The sequence below is a fragment of the Grammomys surdaster genome, unplaced genomic scaffold, assembly GCF_004785775.1.
Source record: "Grammomys surdaster isolate TR1022 unplaced genomic scaffold, NIH_TR_1.0 125861, whole genome shotgun sequence".
Taxonomy (NCBI): Eukaryota; Metazoa; Chordata; class Mammalia; order Rodentia; family Muridae; genus Grammomys; species Grammomys surdaster.
Window position 1 is genome coordinate 2,933,023 of NW_021620687.1, and position 16,442 is coordinate 2,949,464.

At 40.6% G+C, this 16,442-nt stretch overlaps 1 protein-coding gene across 2 annotated transcripts in view; it reads right to left on the bottom strand.

The window, feature by feature from the left end:
• Positions 1–16,442, bottom strand: part of Skap2 (src kinase associated phosphoprotein 2) — a 153,861-nt gene that overhangs the window by 54,669 nt on the left and 82,750 nt on the right. For both annotated transcript variants that reach the window (XM_028790028.1, XM_028790029.1), the window contains exons 5-6: positions 10,621–10,698; positions 9,601–9,684 (exon numbers count right to left, since the gene is read on the bottom strand). In XM_028790028.1, the coding sequence (XP_028645861.1) occupies positions 9,601–9,684; positions 10,621–10,698 (162 nt within the window). The remainder of the gene's footprint in view (positions 1–9,600; positions 9,685–10,620; positions 10,699–16,442) is intronic.

Here is a 16,442-nt window from a genome sequence, read left to right on the forward strand (position 1 = left end):
AAGTCACATCGATGGTTGAAGGCTTTAGGCTGTCGACGATGGGCAACCAGGACCCGCCGGTCGGGTCAAGTGGCACCCAGACGTGGGGCTCGAGGCAAGGACCCATCCGGACGGACCCTCATTGAGAGGATGTGTGCACGACATCAAGATTGAGCAAGACAGAGATCATCGCCCGTGACCTGTCGTCCACGGAACCAGGTTGATGCTGCCATCAAGAAGGCAGTTGAAGTTCATTACCATCAGCTGAAAATTGCAGAGGATCCAGAAGTGACTCCGCAGGAGACTGACACAGCTCTCCTGTCATTTTAAATATAGCAAAACCATAAAACTGGATAATTCCAAATCATTTAGTACCCCTGTGAGGTGAGGGCGTTTATTAAATGAGGCTTTGTAGCACCTAAGCATCTGTTCTGATTTTGTCCTGAGATTACCGGGGACCAGTACTATAGCTTCCCACCACAGAAGCTGGAGAGAGGCAAGCAAGTGCTCCAGTCTGAAGTCTCAAACAGAAGGAAGGAAGAGAAGAATCAGGAGAGAGTTCAAAAATCCATTCTCTTGGGAAAACAGTGGCAGTGCACAGAGGTAACATCACATGTCAGGGAGTGTAGAGTCATAATATCAAATATCAGGCAGTGCGCAGTGGTGACACCACATGTCAGGCAGTGCATAATGGTGACATCACATGTCAGGCAGTACACAATGGTGACATCACATGTCAGGCAGTACACAATGGTGACATCACATGTCAGGCAGTACACAGCGGTAATATCATATGTCAGGCAATATACAGTGGAACATCAAATGTCAGGCAGTGCACAATGGTAATATCATATGTCAGGCAGTGCACAATGGTAATATCACTTGTCAGATCTGTCCTTCTCCTGCTGGTTTCCTTTTTGGTGGGAAGCTGTAATGGGATATCTTCCCACTACATTTGTATAAAGCTCAGAGATTCGACCCTATGAGAGGTAGGCGGAGTGAGGAGTTGGAGGAGAGGAGGAGGAGAAGGAAGAGGAGGAGCTAGGAGAGAGATGTAGCAGCCATGGAGAACCATGCATGCATCAAGAACAGTCCTAGATAACAAATTTTATCTAAGGTTAGATGTTAGAAAACAATTCTAATTGTGTGGGCAAATTGTTAATTGAGCATTTCTAACTATATAAAGCCATTAGATAATAATTAAGCTTCAGAGTCTCATTTCTACTAAGTACCACATGGATGACGGGGTGGTCTGGGCTCAGCCAAGCCTTGTGGAGACAGCATGGTAGATTGGCTGATCTAGCCACCATGCTGGCGTGGCATCTCAGGGGTGCCAGGGCCAGTGCTTCCGGCCAGCCTGAGCCATGGCAGTGGTGAGAAACACACTGCTGCTCTGTGGCCTCAGGCCTTGCCTAATAGGGAACATGGTGTTCCCATAGAAACAAGCCAGATTGGGCCCTGCCATTTTAAATATTATCATCAACAGGAAGCTATTTCTATTGCATGTAAGAATGTAAACTTGGTACAAATGCCTAGCAAATATAAACACAGGCAATGTATTTTGTCAATATTTAATGCTACCTGTAGTTATACATAGGGTCTTTTTCCTCTGTGAACAAGTTATGTATTTTCTGTAAGTTCTATAGAAGGGAGAAGAAAAGATATCCCTCAATATTAAACCCCTTCACTAAATTGTTCAAAAATCCTTAGCAAGTTATTCTAGGACTTCAGTTAAAGATAAATGAACATTCTCTTTTGTTTATTAGCTCAGAGAAACAAAGGTGACTGTTTTAAATACACTTTTTGGTGTTCTGAGCTATACATAAAGACATACAGAGTACTATTTTATGTGGAAAATATTATCAGCTCCATAAACTTGTTAAATAAAGAGCCCATGACTATGAATACATTCATGGATCCAAAGAAAAGTATTTTCATTAAAATTAGAAGTTTGGCTAACATGGTCTGGCAAACAGAAATTTCTACCTATCTCCCTTTTTGTTTTTTACACATCAGTTTTGAATAACAGTAAGTTACAAGCATAATTAACCAGGTAGTTATTAATGCAGAATGGCTACAGTTTGAATGTGGAATCTCCCATCTGCAGGCTCGTATGTGGCTGACTGGGACCCCAGCCTGCAGGGCTACTGGGAGGTGGCAGAACCTTTAGGAAGTGACCCAGCAGAAGCTAACATTAGGTTACTGTATATGCTCCTTTTAGGGAGGCATGCTGCTAAGCTCCTCCTTCATTTCCCCACCATGAGGAGATGAGCACGCCTCCTCCACCGGAAGCTCTCCCCACAGAAGCTCCTGGTCCTGTGACAGGCCTAAAAGCAAGGAATAAGTGACCGTGATTGAAGAAGCTCCTAGCCTGTCAGCCAAAACAGACAGGTGTTTCCCCTAGGCATTTTATATTTTATTTTAAATATATATATATATTTTTCTTAATTACTTAAAAAAAGTTTTTTTTAAAAAAATTTATCTTTAACTGATACAAAGAAACATACAAATATTTATGGGGTAGTATGTGATATTTCAAAATAGACACACACATTCTTAAGCACAGATGTAAACTCTATACTTAAAAACAGTATAAAGTAGTTGTGAATAAAAATAAGTTACAGGCCTTTTTCTGAAATTGCTTCTACTTTCATCCCTATATCTAGTATTTCCATCTAGAGTCGACATTCTAACAACCATGATACGGGGTCCCGGATGCAGTCAATCGGTAGAGCCCTTGTGTAGCGTGCATGAAGGCCTAGGTTTTATTCATAGTGTCACGTAAACAGGGTGTGGTGACACACATCTACAACCCCAACATGCATGAGGGGAGCCAGTAAGATAAAAACTGAAGGCCCTCCTCAGCTACACAGTGAGTTCAAAGCCAGCTTCAGACACATGAGAGCCTGCCTCAATACACACACACACACACAGACACACACACACACACACACACACACATACACACACACACACTATGGTTCATTGGACTGTCAGAACAAATAGACATTGTTAAGACAATCACCACATAAAGATTTCCTTAATAGCTTATATGTATGTTAGCCTTTGGGAAGTTCCCTACAATAATAAAAGGTGTCATGGTGACTCACTGCAACGGGAAAGCTGCACAACTGAGATAACCAGCAGCTGCAGTGTCTTGCACAGAAACACCTTGAACCTTCATTTATTATTACCCCCAACTTCTGAATGCATCTTGCCCCCAGTCTCATTTCATTCACCCCCTTCCCTAACAGTGGACAAAGTGATAATTCTAACACCCAAGCAGAGCTGTCATGACACCAGCCCAGCTTACCCACAATGCTTAGGAGCATTAGGTATCCCTTTGACAGGAAAGCCCAACCCCCTAACTCTGGTATGGAAACCTTTACTATCTCATGCCACTTCCTCTGGTTCAGCAGATCTCACTCAATCAACCATGCCAGGGACCCAATCAATCCACATTTATGTGAGCACTTGTGACCATTATCTTGAGCTAATGTAGTACAATGCTTTTCAATAATGGCATCTGAGACATATATACTCAAAGAACATCCAAAAGTATGGATGTTCTCTAGATAGTTACTATATACGCTACAGTTATATGTAGTTCTCTATATATAGTCGCTGTAACTATATATCTAATGTATACTACATGACTACAACAATATAAATACATGTGTACATATATACACACAAAGAGGGGTGGAGGAGGAGAGAGCTATGCATTGTAATGCAGTGTTATTTTAAACATATCTATTTTCCATTGTTCTTTTTTTTTTGGTGTTTATTTTGAGACAGGGTTTCTCTGTGTAGCCCTGGCTGTCCTGGAACTCACTCTGTAGACCAGGCTGGCCTCGAACTCAGAAATCCGCCTGCCTCTGCCTCCCAAGTGCTGGGATTAAAGGCGTGCGCCACCACTGCCCGGCTACCTATTTTCAATCTAAATCTGTATTTAGTATTTAGAGATTCACCTTAGGTTACACTGGTCCCACTTTATTATATGCCCAAACCATTCAGAGCTTTCAGATGTTTAGCACAGCTTAGTCTATACTTGACGTTTCTGCACAGTGAAGAAGTCCTACTAAATAGCACATGTACACTTGGTTTCTTTAGCCTCCTACAGGGGCTCTCATCCGTAAAGGCAGGGAGGAAAAGGACACTTTAAGGTTTATTATAATACACTTAAAGGTCAATATGTGCACAGCAAAGACTCAAGTCTATTCACACTATTTTCTGATTTTAGAAAAGTAGAATTATTAGTGCTAGGACAGGATAAAAGTATCCGCACACCAGAAAAAAAACAAAATTGTAATATAAATCTTATAAATATAAGCATCCACTCACATGTCACATGTCATCATGATACAATATTGATGTCCTCACACAGAAGTAATTTTTGAATAAAAGAGATATGTTCTCTTATTTTTCCCCTTATCAATGGAAAAGTTTTGGGAGATGTGAAAGTGGAAAGGTTAATTTAATGAAATTCTTTTTTGTCTGTAAACCTTTAGTTTTGTTATTTTAAATTTCTGATGACTTTTGTTCTATATATTTTTTAAAAATTTAGATTGATTTATTTTATGTATATGAGTACACTGTTCCTGTCTTCAGACACATCAGGAGAGGGCATTGGACCCCATTACAGATGGTTGTAAGCAACCATGTGGTTGCTGGGAATTCAGAACTTCTGGAAGAACAGTCAGTGGTGCTCTTAATGGCTGAGTCATCTCTCTAGCCCTATATTTTAATTTTTTATACAAGAAAATTACAATAACATGATGTAACAAGAGCCTTTAGGAGCTGGAGAGATGGCTCAGTGGATCCAGGTTTGTTCCCAGCATCCACAGTGGCTTGCAACTATCTGTAACTCTAGTTCCAGGGGATCTGAACCCTTTTCTGGCCTGCCTGGGCAACAGGCACTCATGGAGTACAAGATGTACCTGTGGGCAAAACATCCAAACACTCAAAATAAAACCACGCTTTTTAATTAAAGAAACTTTGGTCTAAATTTAGGACAACATTGTTGAACCAACACTCCTATGGTGCTCACTTACTAGAGAAGACCGGGTTATTATCTAAATGGGAAGAAGGAGGGAGGTTTAAGCCCTGAAAACACATACGTACAATGACCTGCCCATCACATTTCTCCACAAAAGAGGAGAAGCACAAAGTTCACTCCACATGCTGACTCAGGACCATGGAAAAAGTAATAGAAAAGAAAGAAAACAAAACCCAGGGTCTGGAACAAACTCCTAACTGAGCCATCATTTATGGGCACTCTGGAATGCTAGCTAATGACCACAAATCGTGAGGGAAACAGCTGTGGAGTTAGAGAGCTACATTCAATCTTTGCTCTTTCTTAGTAGCCCTGTGTTAATTTCTCTCGCTTAGGCTAGTTCAGTGTCCTCCTAAATGGTTTTATTGACAATCTCTCTCCATCTCAACCCATCCTTAGAGCCAAGTCTGATCATATAGATTTCTGCCTAAGGTCCACATTAAAAACAAAATCCTCAGAGAAGCCTTATTGTCAGAATCCCGGAAGGCTTACCAACCTGTTCTATGTTTTTAGTCTAATGTAGCTCCTTCCTTCTTCCATCTATGTCTCAGCTTGGCTCCTCATATTGATCCTACCCATGGGTAGGATCATGGCTTTCACAGCACTGAATTTCTGCTTTTCTCCCACCTGAGATACTAATTTTACCCCATGTTCTTTCTTAGCCCATCTGCACTGCTGACACACCCATTACTGAGTAATTTATGAACACCAGGAATTTACTTCTCAAAGTCCTGGCGGATTAGAAGCCAAGACCAAGATGGCAGCAGGTCTTGCAAGGGTCTTCCCTCTGTCGCAGGTGGACATTCTGCTGCTGCATTCTCCAGAGGGCAGAGACACTGTGGTCTTGCCAGGCAGAAGTATAAAAGAGGGATTTCAGAGCTCACTTGAATATTTTTACTGGGTCGTTCATGAGCGTAAAGCCCTCACGGTCCATTCACTTCTAAAATCCTAACACTACCTTAGTGGAGGTGGCTCCAAATACAAATTTTGGACAGACACATAATCAAAATTATGGCCTTTATCCGGTAAACTTCTATTTATTTTTTATGGCCCAATAAAATGCCCTTATCACAGTGAAGTTTCCCCTAAGGCTCCTAGCAGTTAGTTTTCTCTTCCCTTCCTTTGTGATCCAAAGGCACTTAATTTAAATTACTTATTATACCTCACTGAATTTATGTCTATCTGCCTAGCTCCCACATCCGTTCTCAGTCTCATATCTTCTTCTCACTGTTACTGACACAACTGAAGCAGTGAGCGGCTCTAAGATCTTTGGAGTCCCACTATTTATTATAGCAACTATCTAAAACTGTTTACCAAATAAAAATGTGGATAAGTGGTGAATAATAAGTAAGTGGATGAACGGATGTCTGGGTGGCAATCTGAGCACCTAGGCTGGAGGACGCTTGACGGATGAGACCCAGGACAGGCACAGGCACAGGGAGGAGACGAGAGGATGGGTGGGACTTCACACAGTGATAAAACATCTACTACAAGTAGTTGTTACTTACCGACCTGAATGGCTATGAATAATAAATACAGACAATATTTATGGACACAGACGTAAGTGCATTACATACCCTGGAGGATGACAGTATTCTTTCTAAGCCATTACTACTTTGATAGGTCAATATGGTTTTTGGCACGCACAATAAGGTAAAAAGGTGAGCTATGTATATGTCATAGCAGTAATGAAGTATGCTTTAACTTCGTGAGTGGTATCAAGCCTGCCTTGTGCCTCGATGAACCATTTATCTCAATCCTACTTACTTGGAGGCTTACAGTTTTCATATAGCTAAACAGGCTTTCCAAGGTTTAGGCAATGGTTCACATGCACAATAAAGCTACACGACTCAGCTACCTGATTACACAAAAGAAAATTAAAATGTTATTTGATATGTTTTCCTGAAAAAAAAGATAAAGTGCTAGCAATGGCCAGCACACTGCAGACAGACCTGGGACACAGAGGAAGACACAGCAATGGGCAGCACACTGCAGACAGACCTGGGACACAGAGGGAGGCACAGCAATGGGCAGCACACTGCAGACAGACCTGGGACACAGAGGAAGGCACAGCAATGGGCAGCACACTGCAGACAGACCTGGGACACAGAGGAAGGCACAGCAATGGCCAGCACACTGCAGACAGACCTGGGACACAGAGGAAGGCACAGCAATGGGCAGTGCAAAGCCAAGCCAGGTCTTTAAGCATCAACACAGTAATGGACATGGCAACACTAACTTTTGAAGTATAAGTAGACAAGGGAACTAAGTGGATCCCAGAGCACAAACAAAGCAAAAAGCTAAGGACAACAGCATCATAAGGTCTGGCACTACAAACAGGAACGCAAACTTACTATATCAAAGATGTGAGCCAGAATTTCTTTATATAATGTTGGCTTCTGGAGAAACACATAAATATAAGTACTCCTTTGGGTTTGAGGAAGACTTGATGGCTCTGAACTAACACTGACATCAGTAATCACAGGGCCTTGGGACACAGAAATGAGAAGCTTAACTGAACCAGTCACAAGCATTTGAAACTTCCTTTCCTGGGTCTGGTGGGAAAGGCATTCTTTTGAGAAGTGCTAAGATTTTGATCGAAACTCATAATAGTGTAGAAAACAGCATGTCTGTAATGGCAGCTCACGCTGTGATCTGTGCTGATCGTAACTGAACTTGGACTTAAGTTTTCTGACACCATCACTGACTTGTTCACAACAGGAGGGGAAGTGCATGTGCTGTGACCAGCTCACAGGCGCCATCACAACATAGAACATATTAGTGACAGGATCCAAAATGGCCACTAAATTCTAAAGTCATTAATCCCACCAACCAAAGTGGAAGACCGACTTCTAGCATTGTGTAGAACTTCAAATTTATCTGAGATGCAATAATTTCAATTGCATATTGTTCTAATAAATTCTCTAAGTATAACTAATAAATAAAACAAATTTCCAACCCACACTTATAAATAACAATTCCATGGGAAAAATAATATTCAGTGGCATTGGGATTTTATCTTTTTTCATTAAGTGACTATTACTATTTTATTAAGTGACTATTCTTCTTGTGTTCTCTAAGGACAGTGTACTCACTTGAGATATTTTTTAATAATTTTTTTGTTTTATGTAAAATATATACACATAAACTATACATATATATGTGTGTAAACTATTCATAAAGATTTTATTATTGCATATTCATTGTATAAAACAATGGTTTCAGAATATAATTTTAACTAAGTATACCATGTTGGCTATTGCATATCTCTATGAGCAATGACTTCTATTTTATAATATTCACCTTCTGATCTGCTTTCCCTTGGAAAAAGGCAAAACTAGAAATACATAGATTTTAAATTTCATTATTTTTCAGTTTCACTTATTCAAATAAGAGCTAAAATTATACAAACTATTACTAAAATGTGCTTTAGTTAATGAACAAAGTAGTAAAGTATGAGCGTTAAGGTAGGGTCAATAGTGAAACCTGAGTGACAACTATAGGCCTGTGTTTCACCACTCTGAATATGGATGTTGCACAAACTTAGCTTCTCAGTCCTTTATTTTCCTAACATTAAGATAAATGAGACAGATAACTACACAACCCTGGGCATGTGGAAATACACACAGAAGACAGAGGAGCCCAGAGGACTCTGCTTTCTGAGGATTCACATGCAGCTAATGGTTGATGGGAGAGGGAGGGACATCTCTTTCAGTGGTGTATCCAACATGCTGCTGTAACCCTAATGAAACTCACTGGGTCAAAAAGAAGAAGGAGAAGAAGAAAGGGAAGGAAGGAGGGAGGGAAGAAAGGCAGGAAGAAGAAAGGAAGAAAGGAGGAAGGAAGGAAGGAAGGAAGGAAGGAAGGAAGGAAGGAAGGAGAGATGTGAAGGTAGATGAGAAGCAGGGAGGAGGGGAGAGAGCAATGGCCCAACAACACCAAGGATCAAGACCTCTGACCCATGGAAAACTGGCAAAAATCATTACCCAAACCATACGGATTGTGACAATTATATAATTAATACATGCTAATAAAACATTATAAGTAAATAGGATAATAACAGAGCTACTTCACTGACATGCTGTGAGTGAAACAAGCTATGTTAGCTGGCTCACTTATGTCGAGAGAGAATCTGCTCAGACAGGGTCCAGGATACAGCAAACTCAATGCACATTTGCTAGAAAATTATGTAGCCACTAAATTTTATCTAAAATAAATTTACTACTTTTCCTGTTTTCAAAACTTTGATCTCATATCATCATGGCCCTCATTTCTCTCTAGTTCTACAACTGTAGTCCAGATGATGAATATTTCCTAGGGTGAAAAGTCATATGAGTGAAAATTATCTTACTTTCTTTTATAACTCATAAAGGCACAAGTGTGTTAAATTTTAGGGCAGTCTGCAACTGACATTTATCAAATAATGAAAGATAAAATAAATTAGTCTTAAGCTGTAATTCTCAAAAATTCTCAGCTTTTTCTCCCAATTGTCTTCAGTTCATTCTGTAGGAAAATGATTGCACACTTATTCAATGGAAACTGATACAAACAAGAGGCAACATTACCTTTATCACTCCCGTAATAATAGAACACTGTTTTGCTGAGAGCACACCACCGTTTCTGCCATTCAAACCCCAGAAAGCTGTGATCTGCCAAAGCGAGAGAAATGAGCAGGTTAGATACTACACACGATTCACATAAAGCATTTCTTCACCACAGGAGGGAAAGCACACTAAGACAGTTTCTGAGCTTCCTCTTACCTCCAACATTAATCTGTATTTCCCACCCCTTATAGTGGTGTTAACTGTCTGGTCACCAAACCTTCTCTACACAGTCTCAAAAAGGCAACAGACTGCACATTCTTGATGCGACTGATTAACGGGGTCTCAGTCTCAAATTTGTCATGAAAAGAAAAGAGAAAGGAAGGGTTGACTTGGATCATTTATTTCTATCACCTCTTTCAGCTTGAAATTTGAGCTTAAAAAGATTTTAAAAAATAAGCATAACGCGTGGAACGTGATCAGAAGGTCTGCAGCGACAAGCTAAGGGAAGCTGTGAGGTCATAAAGATGCTTGCACAATCCCCCCCTCCACTCCCCCACCCTTCACCTCCCTGCCCCCCTGGTTTAACTTTATGCTTGTACTGAAAGGAGATCACCTGGTCAAGTCCCAGTGACCAAGGCCAGTGGAGAGTGAAACAGGTAACAGACAGAAGATGAGATGCCAGGCTGTTCTGAACCATAGCAGGCTATGTATACTGGCTGGGTGCAGGAAGCTCACACCGGTTACTGGGGAGAAACTCCAACCTTGAGGACACAGTCATGGCCTGAAGCTTTCCTACAAGATGTAGGACACTGCTCCAGAACTGTTTACAAATGCCCCAGGCTGCACCAAAAGCCAGACTAATGCTTTGCTAGTAAAAACTATGTAAAGCTGGCATTTCATGTTTGGATAAGGTTTTCGACATTTTCTTACATCGACTGCCTAAAGAGAACATTGCTTCCGTGAGTATGCCACACACATGTTTTATCTTAGGGCAGAAGACAACAGACCAGCTTTAGCCTTTTCATTAGCCCAATCACTCACCTTTCCTACGTTTTTCCAGGTAACCAGCCTTTATGACAAAAGGAAGGTCCTGGGCTGCAATGGGAGGAAACTGGTTTCCTGCGGAAAGTGAGAGAAAGAAAAATCAGTGCATAATTCACTCTGGAGAAGCCATGCTGACATCAACTCATTACCTTCAATGTACCTTTAATTACTCCAATTACTCACGTCAGATATAGCACCCTTACCTCAAATCCGTCCTATAGACGCCCTTTTCTCTTCTTGTAAATCTTGAGTAAGAAGGAAAAAAAAGTTTGTGCTCCTAAATACAAATGCAGCCAGCATCTGCTGCAGCTGATTGTCTCAGATGGGTGAGACCTTCAATAGATATTCAATAAACAGGACTATAACAAACAAACCCAACAAATCCCAGATAGAGAGCTTAGGAATTTCGGATGAACCAGATGTTTCTTTGTGTCTGCTGGACCAATGCACGTCAACTCTTACCTGTGTGTTCTTACTCCCACCAAGGCAAACAAAGTGATTTTCCCCCCACATCAAATACAGTATTTGTTCCTGAGTCCACATCAAATATTCTTTCCCCCTACCTGAATGTATAGAGATATCTTGAATCATGAGGGTGAGTCTGTTTTATGTTTTAGGGTTTTATAAAAGTATTTAAGAGTCTAAGATTAGATCACTGAAGAGAAGTAGCATAAACAATGAATTTCTACAAAGCCAAACCAAAAACCTTAAAGATTAAGCTGTAAGTTAAGCTTAAACTTAGAAGCTCATGGTAACGTGACAGGTCACACGATAACTTCCCTGGTGTTCTTAGAAATTTCCCCAGCTCTTTACAAGACTGATAACTGAAAGGAGAAGTGATAGGTAGACAGAACATAGGTAAGCAGGTAGATAGGTAGATGGATAGATACATAGATAGGTAGCTAGGAAGATACATTTTTTAAAAAAGAACAAAAACAAAGCAAAACAACACACAGAAACAGAATCTAAGTGGAAAATAAGTTGGACCAACCATGAAATTAGCCAGGATATTATGGAATAATTGGGTCTCACTGAGTTGTAGTGTTACAATCTTTGTACTTGCACTAGACAAAATATACTAACATACAAAACAAATGTTCTCTGGGGCCATTGAGATGGCTCAGCAGGTAAAGCCTAATGACCTGAGTTCGAGTCCCAGGACACACAAAGTAGAAGGAAAGAACTAACTCTTATAGGTTGTCCTCTGACCTCCACATAGGTATGTAGACATGTAGACAGACACACACACACGCACACACACACACACATACACAATGTAATCATTGAAATGTTCTTCAAATTTCAAGGAGAAAACAAGTTATTCTAAAGCAAAATACTTTTTATTTTTTTTTATTTTATGTGTCTAAGTATCCTGCCTCCATGTATGTCTATGCACTGTGTGTTATGCAATAACATCCAAGGACAGAAGATAGTGTGGGATCCCCTGGAACTGAAGTCACAAATGATATGAGCCACCATGTGGGTCCTGGGAACCAATCCTTGGCTCCCTGCAAGAACAGCAAGTGCTCTTAACGGCTGAGCCAGCTCTCCAACTCGTGAGGTACTAATACTTTAATATTACTGGCCAGAAACAGGTAGAGAAGAAAAAGTAAGGAAGAGAGAAACCAACTTGATAGGGTGAATGTATCACTTAACCTGAGTACTCTAAAATTTTTTTTGATTAACCTGATAAATCATAGTAAAATATGTCATAAGTAATACTTACCCTACTTCTCATTATCTTGTATTTCTTAAATAAAGTATTTTCTTTCCAGGAAGGAGAAAGCAATTTCTTAACTGAAATTTCACTTTTTAAAACTGTGATGGCTATTTACCCAATATCTAGACTTTAGTAGCCACTTTTAGATCGTCTTTCACAGGAACGCCATGCCTTTCAGCTAGCAGAACCTTCCTGCCGCTTTCATCCCACTCAAAGTTCCTTCCTGTTTATACTGGAAAGGAAGGGGGGAGATTTATTTAGAGACTGCTCTTTGCTCATGTGATCTTTCACTCTGAGTTAAACCATGGTCTAGTCAAATACTCTGTCACCACATGATGGGACTATTTCCTTGAAATGAAAATACTGAGGAATAAACTCCTCAACAATTAATCAATCTCCCTCCACCCGTGAACATTAATGAAGTACTTATGGGCTTATTCAAACCTTTTATTAAAATATTTTCATTAATTCTTTGAGAATTTCATACAACATATTCCCACCCCTCCATTTCCTTGCAAACCTACCCACACCTTCCTTTTTGTTTTGTTTATTTAAACCAAGTCCAATTTGTGCTGCCTACACACTCCTGGTTGTGAGACCTGTCCTGGCGCATGCCAGACCAACCAGAATCCACACCCTCTATACCAGAGGCTATCAATTGTCAATAGCTGCTCAGCTAGGGGTGCTCCCTGCCCCTACCCAATCCGCATGGGAGATTTTTGTCTGGCTTGAGCCCGTGCAGTTCTTGGCATCAAGTCACAACTGCTGAGTTCATATATGAACTTCCCTGTCAAGTCTGGAAAACACTGTTTTGTTGTGGTAAACAAAAGGGAGGAGGAAGGACGTGGCGGGGGGGGGGGGGGATTATAGGCCAATCTCTCTGAGGAATATAGATGAAAAAAAGTCTCAAAGATTTAAACCTAATTCAAGAACGCATTGCAAAGATTATCTACCATGATCAAGTCAGCTTTTTCCAAGAGATTCAAGGATGGTTCAATATGTATAAATCTATAAATGTAATCCACCACACAAATAGAATCAAGGAAGGAAATCACATGATCATCTCATTTAAATTCAGGAAAGGCATCGGACAAAATCCAACATCTCTTCATGATAAAAGTCCCAGAGAATCTATGGATACAGAGAACGCATCTCAATATAATAAAGATAATACACAGTAATTCACAACCAGCATCTTGCTAAACAGAGAAAAACTCCAAAGCATTTCTACTAAAATGGGGAACAAACCAAGACAGTCCTCTCTCTCTTCCCCATCCTGTTCAATACAGTGCTCTAAATCCTAGCTAGACCAATGGTGCCAGCAGAGGGAGATGAACAGGGCACAAAATGGGTAAGGAAGAGGTCCAAGTGTCCTAGTCTGCAGAAGATGGGTAAGATATTCCAACAAAGATGCCTACTGCTGACAAATTGTAGCAAAGTAGCAGGGTACAAAATTAACACACAAAAATCAGTAACCTCTCTATATACCAACAACAAGCATATCAAGAAAGCAGTCAGGGAAACAATACTAAAAACAAACAAACAAACAAGCAAGCAAACAAAAAACTTGGGATAAATCTAAGGAAGTGAATGACTTGTGTAATTAAAACTTAACTAAATCTTTTAAATTCTTCGCTTTCACTGTTAGTTGTGTGAGTCCCCAAATTGAGGGCGATAGTACTTCCTTTTACTTCTTCTCACGTTGAGTCTGAAGAGGCCCAGTCATTTGGTAAGAAGTTCATTTTGAGAAAGGGGACCCTCTTAACGCTTGTTTCATATTTGATGCCCATCGTGAGACTACTTCATGGTTCTGAGACCTCTGCCTCACTCCACATTGAGGTTAACTTGTCTAACTTTTCTTAAGAAGCAGACTTAGAAGTACCTACAACCCTCAGTAATTCCAGTCCTCAGGGGCACGTGCTTGTGTGGGTTTGTGCGTGTGTGTATGTGTGTGTGTTTCTGACATCTAACATTGTTGCATAAATCAAAGGCCATATCCTCTAAAACTCAGCCAATGCAGTGGTACAGCGAATACATACTTGTCAATTCACATTTTCATTGCATTTATAATCCTTAGTGTCCTCACAGGGACATAAGGCTGGATGGATATGACCTTAACACAGACAGATCAGCAGTTAGTCAACAAAGCTTTATGAGCCAGGTCAATCTTAGATCATGAAATTTGTGGGTGGTTTTTGTTTTGCTTTGAATCAAGGTACCACTACATAGCCCTGGCTTACCCGAAACTTGGTAAACCTATAGACCAGGCCTGCCTTGGCCTCTGCCTCATGAGTGCTGGCATAAGCCACCAACAGCCTGTTTTGTTTTTTTGAGACAGGATCTCATTTTGTGGCCTAGAATCAGTGACTGTCCTTGAGATCTCGAGAGTCTTCCTGTCCAGTACTAGAATTATAAGCATGAACAACCTACTGGGCTAGCCTGTAAAACTTTGAAGCATATGTCTGTTTCATATCAACAGATGGTAGCACTTTCCTGAGTCTCACCTAATGTTAATCTCTTCAGTGTAGTTACGCAACTGAAAGAATTATAAAGCATTACTAGCCATAGAACAGTAATTTAATAGAGAATACGACTGAACCTTCAATGTTAGAACAGATGCTATTCAGCAGTGTTTTCCTAGGATCTAGAAATCAAAGCTTAGCATAAGCTTGCTTCCTATTCTAACCTTGCCTTTAAAGGGATGCCGGTTAGCAGCCATGAATAAGACTAGCTCAAGGCAGTACTTACGCTGCGTTTATGTGGTACTTTACAACAGTAGGCTGAAGTCTGACTTTCTCACTAGACTTTTAGACTCAGAGCCACAGGCCGTGCCTCAGATATACTTCTTTAAGGCACATGGGTTTGGTTTTATATAAACTGTATTATACTGAATAGCATGCGTAAGAAATAAATTTAGGGGGCTCAGTGAATAAACGAGTTTGCTGCAAAAACCTGATAAGCTAAGTTTGATCAACAAAAGCCACAGCAGGAGAGAACCAACTGGACAATGTTATTCTCTAGAGCCTCCACACATGTGCTGCAACCTCTGCTCATCTCCACATTCACACAGACACGTGCGTGCGCACGCGCGCACACACACACACAATCATAACGAATAAAAATTTAATACATATTTTTGAGATAAATAATTTTTTGAAGAAACCAATTTAATAGTAGGTCTAGAGATGGTCCAGTGGTTACGACATGCACTGATCTTGCAGAAGAGCCTGCACGGGCAGCTGATAATTGCCTGCAACTACAGCTCCAGGGCACCTGACCCCTGCAGCCTCTAAGAGCATCCCCACCTACATGCAGACACCCAGACACTGTCATGGTTACATAATTCAAAATAATAAAAAACATATCTTCTGAACTCTTGTTTATGAGATTTGTAGAAAATGTTCTACAGAACATTAACAGAAAATGTTAAGCAGATGATAAATACAGTTCTGCAATCATACACTCTGAAAACACAGGAGAGTTAGAGGCATGCAGACAATGGTGCAAGTGGTGAGTTTTACAGATTACTTTTGAGTAAAGAGCATAATTTTATAAATTTTTATTACACCTGAGAAACACACACACACACCCAAGCATTAAGCATCCAGGTTCATACATCTGCTTATTCACTAATTAAACACTTTGGAACACCCAAAATATAGCAGACGAGGGACATGGGATGCAGTCACAGTCCTTTCTTTGATATGTTCACGATTAGGTGTTATTAAACTGATGAAGAGCCATAAAGTTCAAAAGGAAAAAGAAACAGCGGGAAAGGACAGTCAGGGTGGAAAAGCCAGGGCCAGGCTCACACTTCTCTGCCTCTTGAGCAATGACATTAAAGTCAGTGACACTGCACTGCAGCTGTGCGTCAGCTCCAGCTGTTTCAGCTTAGGATGTGTGCCGTGTGGCCTTAAATTCACTTTCTAGCCTAAGCCCAAGGCTGATGCCTCACACTCCAGACTCTCCTGCCTCAGCCTCTTACATGCTGGGATTACAGATGTGTACCAGCACAACCAGCTCCAATCAGTTTTAAACTTTAAAGCTATCAGCATGAAGCAAAAAAATACCAGAAAAAGAAATTTAAGCAGAAGATTCA